The 16,141-nt window shown below is 39.6% G+C and overlaps 1 protein-coding gene across 1 annotated transcript in view; it reads left to right on the forward strand.

Annotated features, from left to right (window-relative positions):
* Positions 1–16,141, forward strand: part of FRAS1 (Fraser extracellular matrix complex subunit 1) — a 377,453-nt gene that overhangs the window by 271,741 nt on the left and 89,571 nt on the right. Inside the window, 4 exon segments of the mRNA XM_049789877.1 lie at positions 8,639–8,763; positions 9,081–9,221; positions 11,531–11,758; positions 14,633–14,746. Of these exon segments, the coding sequence (XP_049645834.1) occupies positions 8,639–8,763; positions 9,081–9,221; positions 11,531–11,758; positions 14,633–14,746 (608 nt within the window).

Raw genomic sequence — 16,141 nt, forward strand, 5'->3', positions numbered from 1 at the left:
CCACAGAGCCTGTTTTCTTTTCAATTTTCTTTGAAGGGACCAGTCCCAGGAGAGCTCAAACTGTGTAACCAGTGCTCAAGCCAGTGGGTGCCACAGGGTTACCCCCCTGTGGTTCTGGGGCACAGGGATGGGTGCTAAAAATCAAATTTAACCGTAATCATGCTAAACATACGCTCCTCCCACTAAAGCTGTCTCTCCAGTCATAGCCTATATTTTTTTAAGAGTTTTAGTGTAAAATCATAGTTTCCAAAGCTGTGAGCAAGAAGGCTGGGAAATACCAGGCCCAACTGAGCATCCAGTTACTTAACTCATAGGCATGGATCTTGTAAATACAGATGAGGGAGTGTTAGATGATCACAGCTGCAGCACTGTTGATTCTCCAGGAATAGGACACTGGGCTGTCATTTTTAGGGCACAAGTGGTCCTGCTGAGATGTGAGGAGGGATGTGATGGCAAAATGAGCATTTTGAGGCAAAGCTAAGGATGAAACATGTCCTCCTGTGCATGGAATAGTCTAGCAAAATCATTGCCTGCCTAAAAGGTCACTAAGACTGTTAATGAGGACCAGGGAACTGTGGCATCTAATCAAAAATCTGAATTCTTTTCTTGCCTTTAATTTGATTCCCTGGTGAGTAGATTGATAGCGGCACACTTCCATTAGACAACAACCACACATCTCTTAATACCATCCCTAGGGCAGTCTCATCCCTATGCTTCAATAAGAGCCAGGGATAAGCCAGATAAATAGTATAAGTGTTAAGACACTTTGCTGGCATGTGGCCAACCCTAGTTCAATCCCTGGCACAACATAATGGCCTTCTGAACATTGCCAGAAATGAGTCCTAAAAGCAGAGACAGGAGTAGCCACTAAGGTTCTCCTGGATATGGGAACCACAAAGCTTCTCTCTCAAAAGAAGAGCCAGGCACTATTTCTTCCAAGTGTATTTTAAAGAGAAAACTACCTTATTCTTAGCACAGACCCTGCAAGTGTTGTCATACCTTTCTCAGAGGCTGAAGAATACACAACGAATTCTTGACCAGATGAAATAAGGGTCCTTTTATTATCTGTTAGAATCCCCAAATGCATTTAGAAGCCTCTGTCATGGACCCTTTGCTGATTGCCAACCAGGTGGCTCCTTCTTGGGTCTAGGAAGTTCCCCTCTAGACCTGGTATATTATCCATGTGTCATGAACCACCTTTTCAGATGAGAGCATTGCTCTCAGCAAGGGCACAGAAAGGAAGATCCTGCAACACAGGAGAGAAACAGGCCATCATTACTATGAGTCGCCAAGACTTTCTGTTTCGTGGGAGGTGAATCTTGGGGATCTTTTTGGCTGGTGGGAGCAGTGGACCCCATGTAGCAGTGCTCAGCAGCTTTGTGCTGGAGATTTCTTCAGACTCTGCCCAAGGAACCATGAAGCACTGGTGGTGGGATTGAACTCCCACCTGCATGCAGGAGTCTCATGTGCTCAGCCATTTAAGTCATCTTTCAAACTCAGGGATATACTTTTCTTGTTGTTGTTGAAGAAAATTGTTATTTGCCATTCAGCTTACCTTCATTCAAATTCTATGAATTGTAGACTGTTTTCCTACCCTTCTAGGTAGGAAACTAACTCTTCTGTGCAGTTCCATCTGCTGAGGGCAACATTGAAGGGGGTTATCCCGGCAGCGCTCAGGGGTTCCTCCTGACTCTATGCTCAGAAATCACTCCTGGCAAGCTCGGGGGACCATATGGGATGCCGGGATTTGAACCACCAACCTTCTGATTGCAAGGCAAATGCCTTATCTCCAGTATCTCTCCAGCCCCCAAGGGCAACTTTTTTATTAAGACCTCAGGAAAATGTATTTGGCTGAAGTAATAAAATATAATCAAACAAGACCTCATCCCTCAGGCTTGGGATGTAGGCTCATCAGTAGAGTACGTAGATTGTATGTGTGAGGTGTTCAATCCCCTGTACCATTAGAAAAAATTAAAAGGACTCTACCACCAGCATCTTCTGTTATTTACTAACAAATCACCAAGACTGGCTCATTGAAGTGACTTCTTTTAGGTCTGGGCAGCTGGCTCAGCATATAGCACTAGTCTTACATTTGTGATGTCCTGTATTCCATGCAGAGTACTACAAACTAAAGTAAAATCAAAATAAAATTAATGCTCTCAAAGCTGAATTTAGGTGTCTTAGTCCTTCTGCTGATAAAAAACCTTTTGAGAGGAACTTTCCAGGGTATTGCCTATCATTTTTCCACTTTCTCTTCTTTATTCTCTTTGAAGTTCTTCTTGAAAGAGTTTAGTTAAAGAATAAAAGTCTATAAAATTGGAAATCTCTTTTTAGACAAACCTCTTTCCTTTCCCTCTTACAAGTGATAAACATAACATTTGGCTCTTGAACTTTTAAACTTACTTTTTTGGGGTTCCTTATGAAGAAGTAGGCTTTTCCCCCCAGAAGCCATCCTGACATAGTGGCAGCATAAATGTCTGTGGGCCTTGTGTAAAGGACATTGTAGTTCAGGCATGCATAGAGTGAGGAAAGTCAGCAGTAGGACATGAACAAGCCACCATTGGCTTTGACCCATCTGCCCCTGAGGAGTCAGTAATCCTAGAACCCAGGCTAAAGTTTAGGATGCTCTCACTGTTAGGGACTAAATTAAACTTATTCTCTTTGCATGACGAGCCAGACCATTAGGATTCTTCCTTCCTCACTCATCTTTCATCTTCCTCACTCTTATCTGAGAGGTTCAACTAAGTTCTCTCGTAAAGTAAAACTGCAATAGGGGCAACCTCTCTGTCATCATCTAAAAAGGCATGGTTGTGCTTTTTTGTTACTATTATTTTTCTTGAGGGTTCACTCTTAATGGTGCTCAGAGTGTTATGATTGGCGCTGGGATCAAACCAAAGTAAGCTGCATGTGAAGTAGACTCCTTACCTCCTGTACTATCTCTCCAGAACCATTATGAATGTGCGTTAAGTGCTGACCTTAGCCCTGACTAGTTCAGCGGCAGCCCTAAGAAGCATTAATTTTGATCACCAGAGACAAACAATTCTTTCATTGGTATAGCCACTCAAATTTTTATATTTTAAAAGCAACAGCATTTCTTATACAATTACTATTAGAGAGATTAAATAAGACCAAAATACATAATCTTATTGTCATAATTATTTTATCTGCTTTTTCTGAGGTGATTAAAAGTACCAGAGTGATAGTACAGTGTTTAGAGAACTTGTCTTGCATTAAGCCAATTTGGCTTTGATCCCAGCATCTTATATGGTCCTCTGAGCACCACAGGGAGATATTCTTGAGCACAGAATCAGGAATAACCACTAAACATTGACAGGTATAGCCCCAAAATATGAATAAACAAATGACTGATTCTAGTATATATATAACTACATGGTGACATAGCAGGTAAAATGCATTAAAAAAACACAGGTTGGCTTAATGCAAGACAAATTCTCTACCCACTGTACTACCACTCTGGCCCTTTTAATGACTGCATAAGGGAAGATCTCATACTCTGTGTTCAAGAGGCCCAGGTCTGACACCCAGCACCTAATATGATCCTGAGCAACACCAGGGAATCCAGAGTACAGAACTGTAGTAACCCTCCAAGCTATACCACCAGGTATATCCTAAAAACAAAACAACAATAAAAAAAACAATCTGGTATTGGAGCCATAGTACAATAGGCAGGATATTTCCCTTGCATATGGCCTGTGAGTGTTGTGTTCAATTCCCAGCAACCTTTATAGTCCTCTTAGTTCCCAGGAGTGATTCCTGAGCACTGTCCAATGTAACCCAAAATCCAGTTTAAAAAAAAAGAACAAATGCACCCCTGACTAACAGCTCAAGCACAGAAAAGTATAATCTCCCAGATTTAGGGACTCCCAGATTTAGGCCTGAGTTATCATGAAACAGTATGTTTCCTCTGAGGGAAGAAACTTTCCCTTTCTTTTTCCTGCTCATCTTCCTGTTCACCTGACACTTGGTCTATATCCAAATGTTCTCTTTTATAAAGATATTCAACATAGTGTCTTAGGGCTGATCCTGAAAAGCCCACTTTAACAAATTACATCTTCAGGTATCGTTTCCAAATAAGGTCACATTTTGAGGGATTGAAGGTCAGGACTTCAACGCGTGAATTTAGGGGAACACAAATAAGCCCATAACACAGGGCTTGAAGAAAGTGGGAACAGAAAAGTTTCCCAGAGCACAAGCCTGAGGAATGACACAGACAACATATACAGAACCATCCACAGCTTCTCTGAAAGCAGGAAGGCCAAAGTGTTCACTGAACATTTTATTAGGGAGACAATTTCTTCAGAGAGGCTTTGTTCCTCTCACTTCTCTGACCTGGCCTCAGCTTTCGCTAATGTGCTGGCCCTCTAGGGGAATTGGAAAAACTGACAGGGTTAATGAGGGTCTCCATAATACTGACAGATACATAGTTTAGCCAGAAGGTTGGTAACTGAAATCACCTTCCACGAGATTAAAAGCCTTCAAGATATTTCAAACAGTAACTACCTTCTGTGACAGCCAAGAGGAACAATATGTTATTTGAAGTTGTTTGTTGATGAGTAACTGAAGTCTTCCAATACCCAATTAGCAAAGGCTAAATAATATTTAAAATGTATGTATTGTCAGTCCATGCATGGAACATCTCAGATATCAATGATCATAGATGAACTAAATTTACTGACCAGTCAGGGTTTCCCTGTGCTTCACACACTCTTCAGAGGGCATTTTAGTATAGAAACAGTCAAAAAAATCCTTGTCCTCTTGAAACTTATGTTGAAGTACTAGCTTGTTAACCTCTGTCACTTAATTTGTATTGATAAAATAAAATGCTCCATCAAAATTAATATTTTAATCAAGTCAAAGATGGCAGGAAATTCAGTACCTTAGAAGGTGCAATCCAATCCAAAGTTATCATGGTATTTTAATGTAGATTTGTGAGTGTTCTTTGTGATTCTCCACTTCTCTGTGCTATTTATATTTTCTTTCACAGGCATGTGTTACTTTTATATTGGAAAGAATTAAAAGATAAGCGATAAATCCAAGAGGTTTCTTAGACTAAGGAGGCTAGATGAGTTAAAAATGTGCTTCCATCAGGCATATCCTCTGGGTTTATATACTTACGTGCTAATCCAAGTGCTAGTTCAAGTCCACCCTTAAGTGCTAGTCCAAGAACTGTCCTCTTATTAGCTGTACAATTTTAAATGAACCACCTCACTTTTCTAATCTTCTTTTTTTTTTTTTTTTTTTTGGTTTTTGGGCCACACCCTGTGACGCTCAGGGGTTACTCCTGGCTATGTGCTCAGAAGTTGCTCCTGGCTTCTTGGGGGACCATATGGGACGCCGGGGGATCGAACCGCGGTCCATCCTAGGCTAGCGCAGGCAAGGCAGGCACCTTACCTCCAGCGCCACCGCCCGGCCCCCGAGATTACTTTTCTAATCTTCTTGTTAATGACATTTATTAATTTTCAATCAAACTGGAAATAGCCTAAATGTCCAACCACAGGCTAAGACAGCCACACAACAAAATATTATTTAGCAATCAAAAGGAATAAGTTTTAATACATGCAGTTATGTAAATGGGGGGTATTGCTCAAGTAGAAAAAACATGCATAGAATAATTAAACTGTATTATTATGTTTCTTTAAAAATTAAAGAAGGAGCTGGACTGAGTAGGAAGTGTTTGCTTTGCATGTGGCCAACTTGGGATTGAATCCTAGCATACTTCTGTTCCCCTAAATTGTACTAGGGGTGAGCCCTAAGCTCAGAGTCAGGAGTAAGCCCAGCCTGCTGCTAATGGCTTCAAAAGCAAAAATAAAAAATTAGAGAAAATGCCAACTAACAACAGTGACTGAAGGTTATTCATTTGTTGCTACACAATAGTATAGGAGACAGAAAAGGCAAGGATGAAGGGTGATATGGTTGAAAGCTTTAGGGTGATAGTTATGCGCACAATAAGGATTAGGGTGATGGTTGATGGTTTCATGAATGTATGAAAGCTATGAAATTATGCACTTTACTTGTAATTTATTATATGCCAATTTCCTCTATGTAAAAAATTTCTTATAAAACTAAGATCAATCTTCGAACTTCATTCCTAAGAGGAAGGGAAAAAAAAAGTCTATCATGTTCTTTAATCAGTCTGTCTTATAAAAAGAAGAATGAATGGGGTTACTAGTTGACTGTGGGAATCCAGAGCCATATTTCCCCATGAGCTGTGAAGATGGATTCACATCAGGAGCAGAGATTTAAATTTTCAGTGCAACCAGCCTGAAGTTATTAAATTTTTAAAGAACAGTATAGATTTCTGTCCAGAGCCACAAGACAAAGCTAGAAGACAGGGGCTGCATTTTTTCCCTGTCAAAAGCTGATGTAGCAAGCCCAGAAATATAAAATGCCTCATCAAAAAATTAATGCTCCGATACCCAGGAGGCTATTGTATCTGGGTGACAAATTTCAAATGATAAAGAGAGATGCAAATGTAAACCATGACATGGATTTTTGTTTTTAAAATAGAGCATGACACTGATGTCACATTTAAACATAAAGTAATCAAAGCCCAGTCTTTTTGTTTTTAAACAGAAAAGGCAAACTGTTTTTGTCAGGATTAACAATGGCAAACAATAAATCCCAAGAAATAGTACATGAATTTCAGAGCCAGGCTATCGCACAAAATAAATATCCCAAGACCTAGACTCAGGAAAAGTATATTTGTGCTGAGGAACTAAAAAATAAGAATTTATTTCAGTCATGGCTGTCTCCAGAGAATGAAGCCCTAATATAGATTTCTGGACAGTTTTGCTAAATGATGATGGACATTTAAAAACATATATGTAATAAGTGCTTAATTTTGCAGTTCATATTTCTTTTACTTCTTAGCTGAAACCCTTTTCAAAGAGCAGACGATTGGAAGCTAATCACAAGTCAGAGGGAGAAGGAAAAACACAGTATGGTCTCTCCCATATGAGGAGTATAATGAAACAGAGGAAGTAAATAACATATTACTAATGGGAAAAGACCCTAAGGGTTGATCTACAGTACTGAGTTTGACAAATGGGACAAGTGGGGAGGTGGGAGAGGACCTTAAGATATTGATGAAAGGAAACACAGTAGCACTACAATAGTGGTGTGGTATTACAACATTGTATGACTGAAATTACTAATATTGTAAATCATAGTGTCTAAATTTTGAATAAATATGAAAAGTGAATTTTTAAAAGCTTAAATAGCTGTGAGCTGGGGAGATAGTGCAAGTGAGAGAACATACATGTAAACCTATGCTTAAAGCCCTAAATTTGACCCCTCGCACTCCATAGCACTCAAGCACAGCCAGGTATATCCCTGGTGGCCGCTGAGCACCAGTGGTTGGGGTGGCTCTGGAAACTCCCTATCATATACTTAGCCAATGTCTATTAAGCAAGGTTCTATAAAAATCAAATTAAGACTTTAATGTGTTACTCATTTGTGGACTATATTGGCCTTATTAAAGTTATTTTCTGGGAACAAAGCAATAATCCATTATGTAGATCACTTTCCTTGAACGAACACAGCCAACCAGGTTTCCAATTCCCAGCACCTGGTATGGTGTGGTCCCCTGAATCCCAGTAGGAGAGATCCCTGTTTAAAGAGCTCAGGAGAAAGCTTTAAACACCACTGATTTTAACTCAAAAACTTAAAAAATAAAATAAAACAAAGAAGTTATATATATATATATATATATATTAGTTTTTGGGTCACACCCGGCAGTGCTCAGTGGTTACTCCTGGCTCCATGCTCAAAAATCGCTCCTGGCAGGCTGGGTGGACCATATGGGATGCCGGGATTTGAACCAATGACCTTCTGCATGAAAGGCAAATGCCTTACCTCCATGTTATCTCTCCGGCCCCATTTTCTATTTCTTTTACATTTTAAACTAATTCTTAAAAAAGGGTATTTTTGTTTATCTTATTATTTACCAACAAGTCATAGCATTTAAAATATATCATTTATCCAAATGATTTTAGATTTTATATAGATTAGATTTCCCAAACTCCCAAGTCTTTGAGTAAGTTTTGTTACTGCCAGCCTTAGCTTCTGTGGTGTATAGGTACTAAAAGCATAGACCTATAAGCGTAAAAGGCTTGGAAAATAGCCATTGAAATTAGAGTGGCCAAGAATGGCTAGCCCATCACCACAGCAAAGTCTCTTTAGCTAAGTCCTAAGATTTCTGTGCTCAAAAGCTCATGAATCATATTAAAAATCAGAGAAAAAAATTGGACAGTTTAGGAGACTATGAGGGAGTAAAAAATTAAATGTGAGGTGTTTGGAAAATAAAGGAATGGCTGCCTTTCACAGATTTGTCCTGCATACATAAACCCCAAGAGAAAAGAGGGTAACATTTATTGAGCACCTGCTGTTGCTTTGGCACAAAGTACAGTCAAGATAATTAAGTTAACATTGTGCTCCCAAAGAACATATGCTGTTGTAGAAAATTGAATACACAAGCAAGTCTATCACAGGCCTTCGATAGAAGCATATAGATATTATGAGAAGAATACAAACAGCTCTATCAGGTGAGGGAACATCTCCCTAGTCTTAGAAATATGCCTAACATTCTATCTCTTTCCTTGTTGCTCTTTTACCCTAGGTCTCCAGATCAGTTCCTTTACTCAAGCTGACCTGATGTCACGAAATATTCAGTATATCCATTCCAGTGAGACAGAGAAACATTCCGATGCCTTCAGCTTTACATTGTCTGATGGAGTCAATGAGGTAGGAGAAAAGCTTGATTGCCTCCTAGAATGAGTATTGATTCAGCACAGTCTCTTCTGAATGGAGTATGCAGAATGTCTTATTTCTCTGAGGGCATCATTTTCCTCTAAACACCAGCATAGAATAGCCTTCATTGACCCTTGTCAAAAGAGCCCAGTTGGAGGTTCCAGCAGGCAAGACAGTCATACCAGCAATGGAGAGAGAGAGAGAGAGAGAGAGAGAGAGAGAGAGAGAGAGAGAGAGAGAGAGAACATACCTAATTTCTTCTTGGTAGCTACTGGGTTCTAGTGCTCACCTGCACTTTTCTGCCATTCCAGGTAACCCAGACTTTCCACATCACCATTCGTCCTGTGGATGATTCACTGCCCATTGTCCAGACTTCAGGGTTGCGGGTCCAGGAGGGAGTGAGAAAGGCCATCACCGAATTTGAGCTCAAGGCAATGGATGCAGACACCGAGGTAAGGATGTGTTGTGCTGTCTGGGTGAATAAAGGTCTGAGGGAGAATGAGGATCTGTCACTCTGTGTTTGTGCATCCTGGGGTGTGTGGTCATCACAGACCTCCTTGAAGGATTGAAATGCTAGAAAATAGAGACAAAAAGCAATGGACATGTTTGGGAGCATACAGCTTTCCACTCTTTCTGATACTATAAATTCACTTATTCTGTGCTCCACTTACAGCTGACAATTTTTTAACAAGTTGATATTTTAAGTTTTGATTGAGGTTATGTGGCATTATAATATTGTGTAAGTTCCAAATACATTGGTATCTGAATAGAAAACTAGGTAAGCGGTATTTTACCCCTTTTTTAAATTCTCTACTTGAATGGACAGAGCTTTTTTGCACCTTTTACACCACTTTATTGCCATCATTTCAATTCCTCTGAGTTAATGATATTGAGGTATAATGACATGATAATATATAATAACATAAGGATATTAACTCATTATTACAATTTAAACAAAGATCCAATTAATGAACTGTGTTTAGTAAACATGACAACTTTAAACTAATCACTTATTATTGTGATGCTTTCAGAGTAAGGTATCTAACAGTGTGACATAATGAACTCTTTTGTACACCACTTACTAATCAGTATTGTACACAATGAATTCTTGCCAGAACTCAATTATTCATTGATTCATTCATTCAGTTATTCACTCACTCATTTATTTTTTTCAGCAAATATTTATTTTTTACTAAGTGTCACATTCTGTAAATAGGAACAGAGTAGGTAAATTTAGACCATAGGGAACTTACACCTTTTAGTTATAGGAACAAAGGGAGAGATGGAAATTGTAATATTATGATTAGAGGATTATGGGTTATGCAATCAATGGGTGTGTTACTTTAGTCAGCATAGTCTAGGAAGGGTTGGTAATGTAATAATGTGTTGGAGATAGAATGCATGCAAGACAGGTATATGTCCCTGACTTATATATTCAAGCTCCCTTAGTAAGCTAATTTTTTTCAGCAGAGAGAACTCTAAGTAGAATGGCATGTTTTATATGGAGAAGAAAAGGGAAAGCAAAAGGTTGTGGTCAAATTTCAAGTGTGCTTGGAATGCTTAAAAGACATCTATGAGGCCAAGAACTGTAATCTAGTGAACAAGCATTCTGATAGAAAAAAGAGTGAGGTCAGAGAGAAGCTCAGGGGCAGTTCAGAAGAGGTTTTGGCCCAGGTCAGGCCTTTGCATCTTGTCCTAAGTTGCTGGAAGAAGTCTTGAGCAAGGTTTTCTATTCATTCTTTTTTCCATGTCACTTTAGAAGTAGCAATTAGAAGTAGGAGGTTAGGGGCTGGTGAGGTGGCGCTAGAGGTAAGGTGTCTGCCTTGCCAGCGTTAGCTAAGGAAGGACCGTGGTTCAATCTCCCGGCGTTCCACATGGTCCCCCCAAGCCAGGGGCAATTTCTGAGCGCTTAGCCAGGAGTAACCCCTGAGCATCAAACAGGTGTGGCCCGAAAAACCAGAAGTAGGAGGTTAGTTTTGGCTCCAATGCATCTGGGATTATGTATGTGAGTTTAGAAAATACAAGGTAGCTTACCTTGTATGGTACCAACCTAGGTTTCACCCAAGTTCCTGAGGCAGTGTTTATGGTTCCCCAACCACCACCAGGACTGATCCATGAGCACATGAGTACTTCAGGGTATGCCCCCAAAATCAAAACAAACAAACAGATAAAACAGATAAAAGAGAGTTTTGGGGAAACTGGCAAAAACTGTGTGGAAATAAAATTATCATTTCAAAAAGTTTAGTTTCTACCATCCTACGTTATTACTAGGACCAAGACTGTCTAACAAAGACATCTAAGTATAATTTGAGTTATAACAAACATCATGTTTCCTCTTTTTATTTTTTGTTTTGGAGTTATGCCTACCTGTGCTCAGTCAGTGCTTACTCTCAATTTTGTGCTCAGAGATCACTTCTTTAAGGGCTCAGGGAAAATATGGGATCCCAGGTTTTGAATTCAGATCAGCTATGTGCAAGGCAAGTAACTTATCCAATATACTATCTCTCTGGCCCCATGATTTCTCTTCTTAATTTAGCATTTTGGGTTTGAATCTGGGTCAGCTATGTGGAAGGCATCTGTGCTAGCCACTGTACTGTCTGACCCCATGATTTTTCTTCTTAATGTTATATTTTGTGTTTATAAAGAAAATGCCATTCTTACGGTATTATGCTAGAGAATTGGCTTGATCTTGACTCTCTATTGACCATAATTCACTGGTCTTCTTTTTCCATTCTCCTCTTACTCCCTGCCACCCTTTCAGGCTGAGTTTGTCACCTTCACCATCACACAGCTGCCACGCCATGGCACTATTGAACGAGCTGGCAGTGAACCTCGCTCCCAGCACACTTCCACCTTCACTATGGATGACATCTACCAGAACCGCATCAGCTACAGCCACGATGGCAGCAACTCCCTCAAAGACCGATTCACCTTCACAGTAACTGATGGCACCAACCCCTTCTTTATTGTTCAGGAGGGAGGCAAGAAGGTGAGGCAGAGAGGGAGGCCCAGCAAAGCTTGCAGAGGTGTGATGCTGAAGGGATATTTGGACAAATGGAGAGTTCTTTGAGTTCTTTGTCTGTAACTTACTAATTGACGTTGACAACATTACTTCTGCTCTCTAAACTTTGATGTTTCTGAATGGAAATATAGTATGAAGTTTAAAATGCTTGTCTAGCAAGCAACTGTGGTTACTGTGATACTGGTTCAAATTCTAGCACAGCTTAAAGTCTCCTTATCCCCATGATCATCTGGCTGGCATAATGCCAGATGTGGTCTCCAAAGCACACATTCACCAGATAAATGATTATGGGGATAGAAAAATAAACTTTAGCTTTCCAATTGTACAGAAGGGATCATAGTAATCACTAGCTTTCATTCATCTATAAATCTAAGGAGGTAATTCATATTTAGTGCCTACTACACTTGAGAAAAAATGAACACTAACATTATGCCTTTTATAATTTCTCCAAATTTTACCCATGCTTTATTTCTTTTATTTTTAGTTTATATAATTTTTCAACAATATTATTTGACTCTAGGTTTTCTGTTTATTTATTTTTCTAGTTACCTCAGGTCCTCAAGACTTCTAATTTGGGGAAAATAACAGTGATTAAAAATGACTTTTGCATCCAAAAGATTCAGGATGGCTCAACAGACTGATCACTTGCTATGTTTATAAGAGGTTCAGTGTTGATCCCTGGCAACACATGATCTTCCAAGCCCACTGACAGGCAGTAGTTGCCAAGCACTGCCATATGTGTAAAAAAAAAAAAAGCCAAAGAACCCACAGTAGGTTATTATTTAAATTATGGCTCTCTCAATAATTATGGCTGTGTCACTTATGAGTAGTATATCCTTATGATACTCATATAGATGTATACTTTATAACCTCTCTAGGCTTCAACACCCCCAATCTGTAAAATGGGAATAATATCGACCCTACCTTTACTCTGCATAAAGTACCAGTGCTTCAGACACAAAAAAATATTCAGTAAGCTGTGGTTGTAATAACCACCATTGTTAGCATTTTAGGACCAGGTTGTGAAACAGATGAAGATACTTTTCTCTGTGGTCCTATATCTGTGGGAAAAAGTTAAGCTCCCCCTTGTGCTGCCTTACCTACCAATCTTATTCATTCCTCTAATCCAGGGGTCTCAAACTCGCAGCCCGTGGGCCATTTACGGCCCTCCATACAACATTTTGTGGCCCTGCCCTAGAGGAATCATTTTTTGTTTTGTTTTGTTTTAGTTGTTAGGGTCACACCCCCCAATGTTCAAGGCTTACTACTGACTGCACTCAAGGATCACCTCGACTTTGCCTCCTGCGGCCCCCAGGTAAATTGAGTTTGAGACCCCTGCAAGTTTAATCCTGACCTGGATGCTGCTGTGTTCCCATGTTTCTCCTCCAGGAACAATTGCCTGTGGCCACCTTTGCCTCTACTGTATCTGCCTGACTCAGCAAACTACTTTAGTGAGCACCTCAGGAAGCTCATGCCCACTGAAAGTAACAGAGGGATCCATTCTTAGTTGTGTAGCATTTTCTCTCTAGTTAAATGATGGTGGCTCTTCCCCAAGAAGAGAAGTTCTCTGCCTCCTTTAGACCCACAGGCATGAGAAGGTCAGTCCAATATCAGTGGTATAAGCTCCAGGGAGTTCCCTACAGTTCATGGTCTGCACTGCTTCCTCATCTGGTAGGTTATTGCTTTCATTTGCGTTCCCTAAACTCGAACTGACCCCTGATTAGTTTAACTTTTCAGAAGAAAACCATGACTTCAAGATAATTAAGCAAGAGGGCTGCTTCTCTGATAAATTTAAAAGGTCACAGTTGGTCTCTAGGGGCCCTGTGTCATTTTTAAAAATGGAAATGATTTAGTAGGAAGATTGAACAGGCATGTCTTATATGGTGGCTTGTTTTGCCCACTAGAAAGTGCTAATAGGTCTCTCCATGTCTGTTATGTCTATCAGTGTATCTACATGGAAATTAAGTTATAAACTCAAATCCTTTCACTATTCCTAGCAACACTTTAATTCCTGATTTATCCTGCCTCTCTTTTCATATGTGGACAGTTCTCCCTCAAAGGGAAGAATGAAAGAAAGACATTTTCTTGAGTCAGAGAGATAGCTCAGTGAACTAAGCACACGCTTTATGTGAGGGAGGCCCAGCTTAGGTCGCTGGCACTGAACAGCCCCTCAAACACCATTGGACACAACCCCCCAAAACAAGTTAATTAAAGTAAATATTTTTTAAAGTTGAGATAAAAGAAAGTTTTCCCATGAAATCTCTCTCCATTGGCAAAAGATGGATTTTAGGGGCCAGCATGGTGGCGCTAGAGGTAAGGTGTCTGCCTTGCCAGCGCTAGCCTAGGACGAACCGCAGTTCAATCCCTTGGAGTCCCACACGGTTCCCCAAGCCAGGAGTGACTTCTGAGTGCAGAGCCAGGAGTAACCCCTGAGTATCACCAGATGTGGCCCAAAAAACAAAAAAAAATGGATTTTACATTTTAATGATTATATTTCTGTCCACAAGAGTATTGAAAAAATATTTTGTTTATTGTTTCACCACAGAACCATATTAACTCCATGAATGTATAGGTTTGTGTGAACCATCTCTCACAGCTAGTGAAATACTAGCAAGAATGTTGTTTGCTTCTTGCTTTCCTTCTGAATTGGCACTACTTTTATCTGTTAGCCTTCTCTCATCCACTTCATGTTAAGAGGTGTTAAATACTGGGAATGGTTTGGTTGTCCTTCCTGCTGTATGAACCAATCTCAATCCCCTCAATATTGTAGGTCTTGGTTTTGACAGGTCTCAAATGTATGTGACTGATAGATGAGTTTTTTGGTTTGTTTTCCTCCAACAGATTATGACAGCAGCACCTCAGCAATTCCACATAGACATCCTCCCTGTAGATGATGGCACTCCAAGAATTGTCACCAACCTGGGTCTCCAGTGGCTAGAGTATATGGATGGCAAAGTAAGATGGGAAGATAAAATGCTCTGTTCTATAACTAGCTAATAAATACAACTATTCACCAGCTCTTGGTAACTTTTCACTTGAAAACCACCTCAGTCCTCCTCCCTATACTCTCATTCTCTTTGTACAAAATCATTATTAAAGTTAGTTCCTACCAATCAATGGTAACTTCCTTCCTCATGATATAGATTCTTGAATAGGAATCAGCTTAATTTATGGTTATATCTTTGAAGTTTTTGAACTTGCTAAGAAAGGCAAATGCTATGAATCTAGGTAAGATTATATATAGTATGGTTTATTCTTGTAACTCAAAGCAGAGCTACTCTTATCCTCACAGCAGAGGAGTTCAAAACATGAGAGTTTGGAAAGACTGAATGTGGACAGTTCTCTCAAGTAAAAGGGGATAACAAAGAAAAGAACCATGTATTACAGCAGATTTCTTCTGTCTTACTGTTCTGCCATTACTGAGTTGCTGTTATCAACAGTATGGGCAATTTTCTTCAATTATTCATCAACATCCCTAGCCTTTCTCTCCATCCCCATCCTCAAACACACACCGCATAGGAATGGAGAAATAAGGAAGTAGAGGACTGGAGCTAATTCTAAGTAATTTATGGAACACATAACCTGTACCATTGGCAAGAAATTGGTCAGATGGCCCTATTCGTTATGTGGGAGGTTGGGAAATAGTTGCTAGTTGAACCACTCTGTGCTCAGCTGGACTGACAGTTAAGAGTGTTGGGAAAACAAAGTTGGGGGAACAACTGAAATATTTCATAGATGAGAAAGAGGTATTTCTGTAGTGTATATTCTTAAATGAATTCTATTTTGGAATGTTTCTCCTTTTCCTGAATTACAATTTGGCCATTTTAAGATGTGTATCACTGATCTCACTGGATAGCATCAGTCATTAAATTCCCAGCCAGATATATATCACTGGAGATAAGGTGTATGGTTTGCATGTGTTCAAATTCTTTTGACTGAACCCAAAGGCCTCCTGAGCGCCATTTGAAAACCTCTGCCAACAATATAAAATTCTTATGCACAACCAGACACAACTAGTTCATCCATCATTATGAAATCTGATTTATTTTGTATATATTATTCTCTCTGAGATAGTTGTTTTATCTTCCTGTTGTTAATTAGTTAATTTTACATATATCTCTTATACTATATTGATGACTTCCCAATGAACTGGATAAAATTTCATTTGTTTGTTTTGGTTGCACACCCAAACGTTGCCTAACACTTACTCCTAACAGGCTTTGAGAACCATATGGGATGCCAGAGATCAAATCAAGATCAACTGTATGCAAGGTTATTGTCCTACTCACTGTGCTATCTCTCTGGCCCCTGAATAGGAGTTCTTTGTTATAAGAAATAAAGTCAAATTTG

This window comes from Suncus etruscus, chromosome 16 (genome assembly GCF_024139225.1).
Source record: "Suncus etruscus isolate mSunEtr1 chromosome 16, mSunEtr1.pri.cur, whole genome shotgun sequence".
NCBI lineage: Eukaryota > Metazoa > Chordata > Mammalia > Eulipotyphla > Soricidae > Suncus > Suncus etruscus.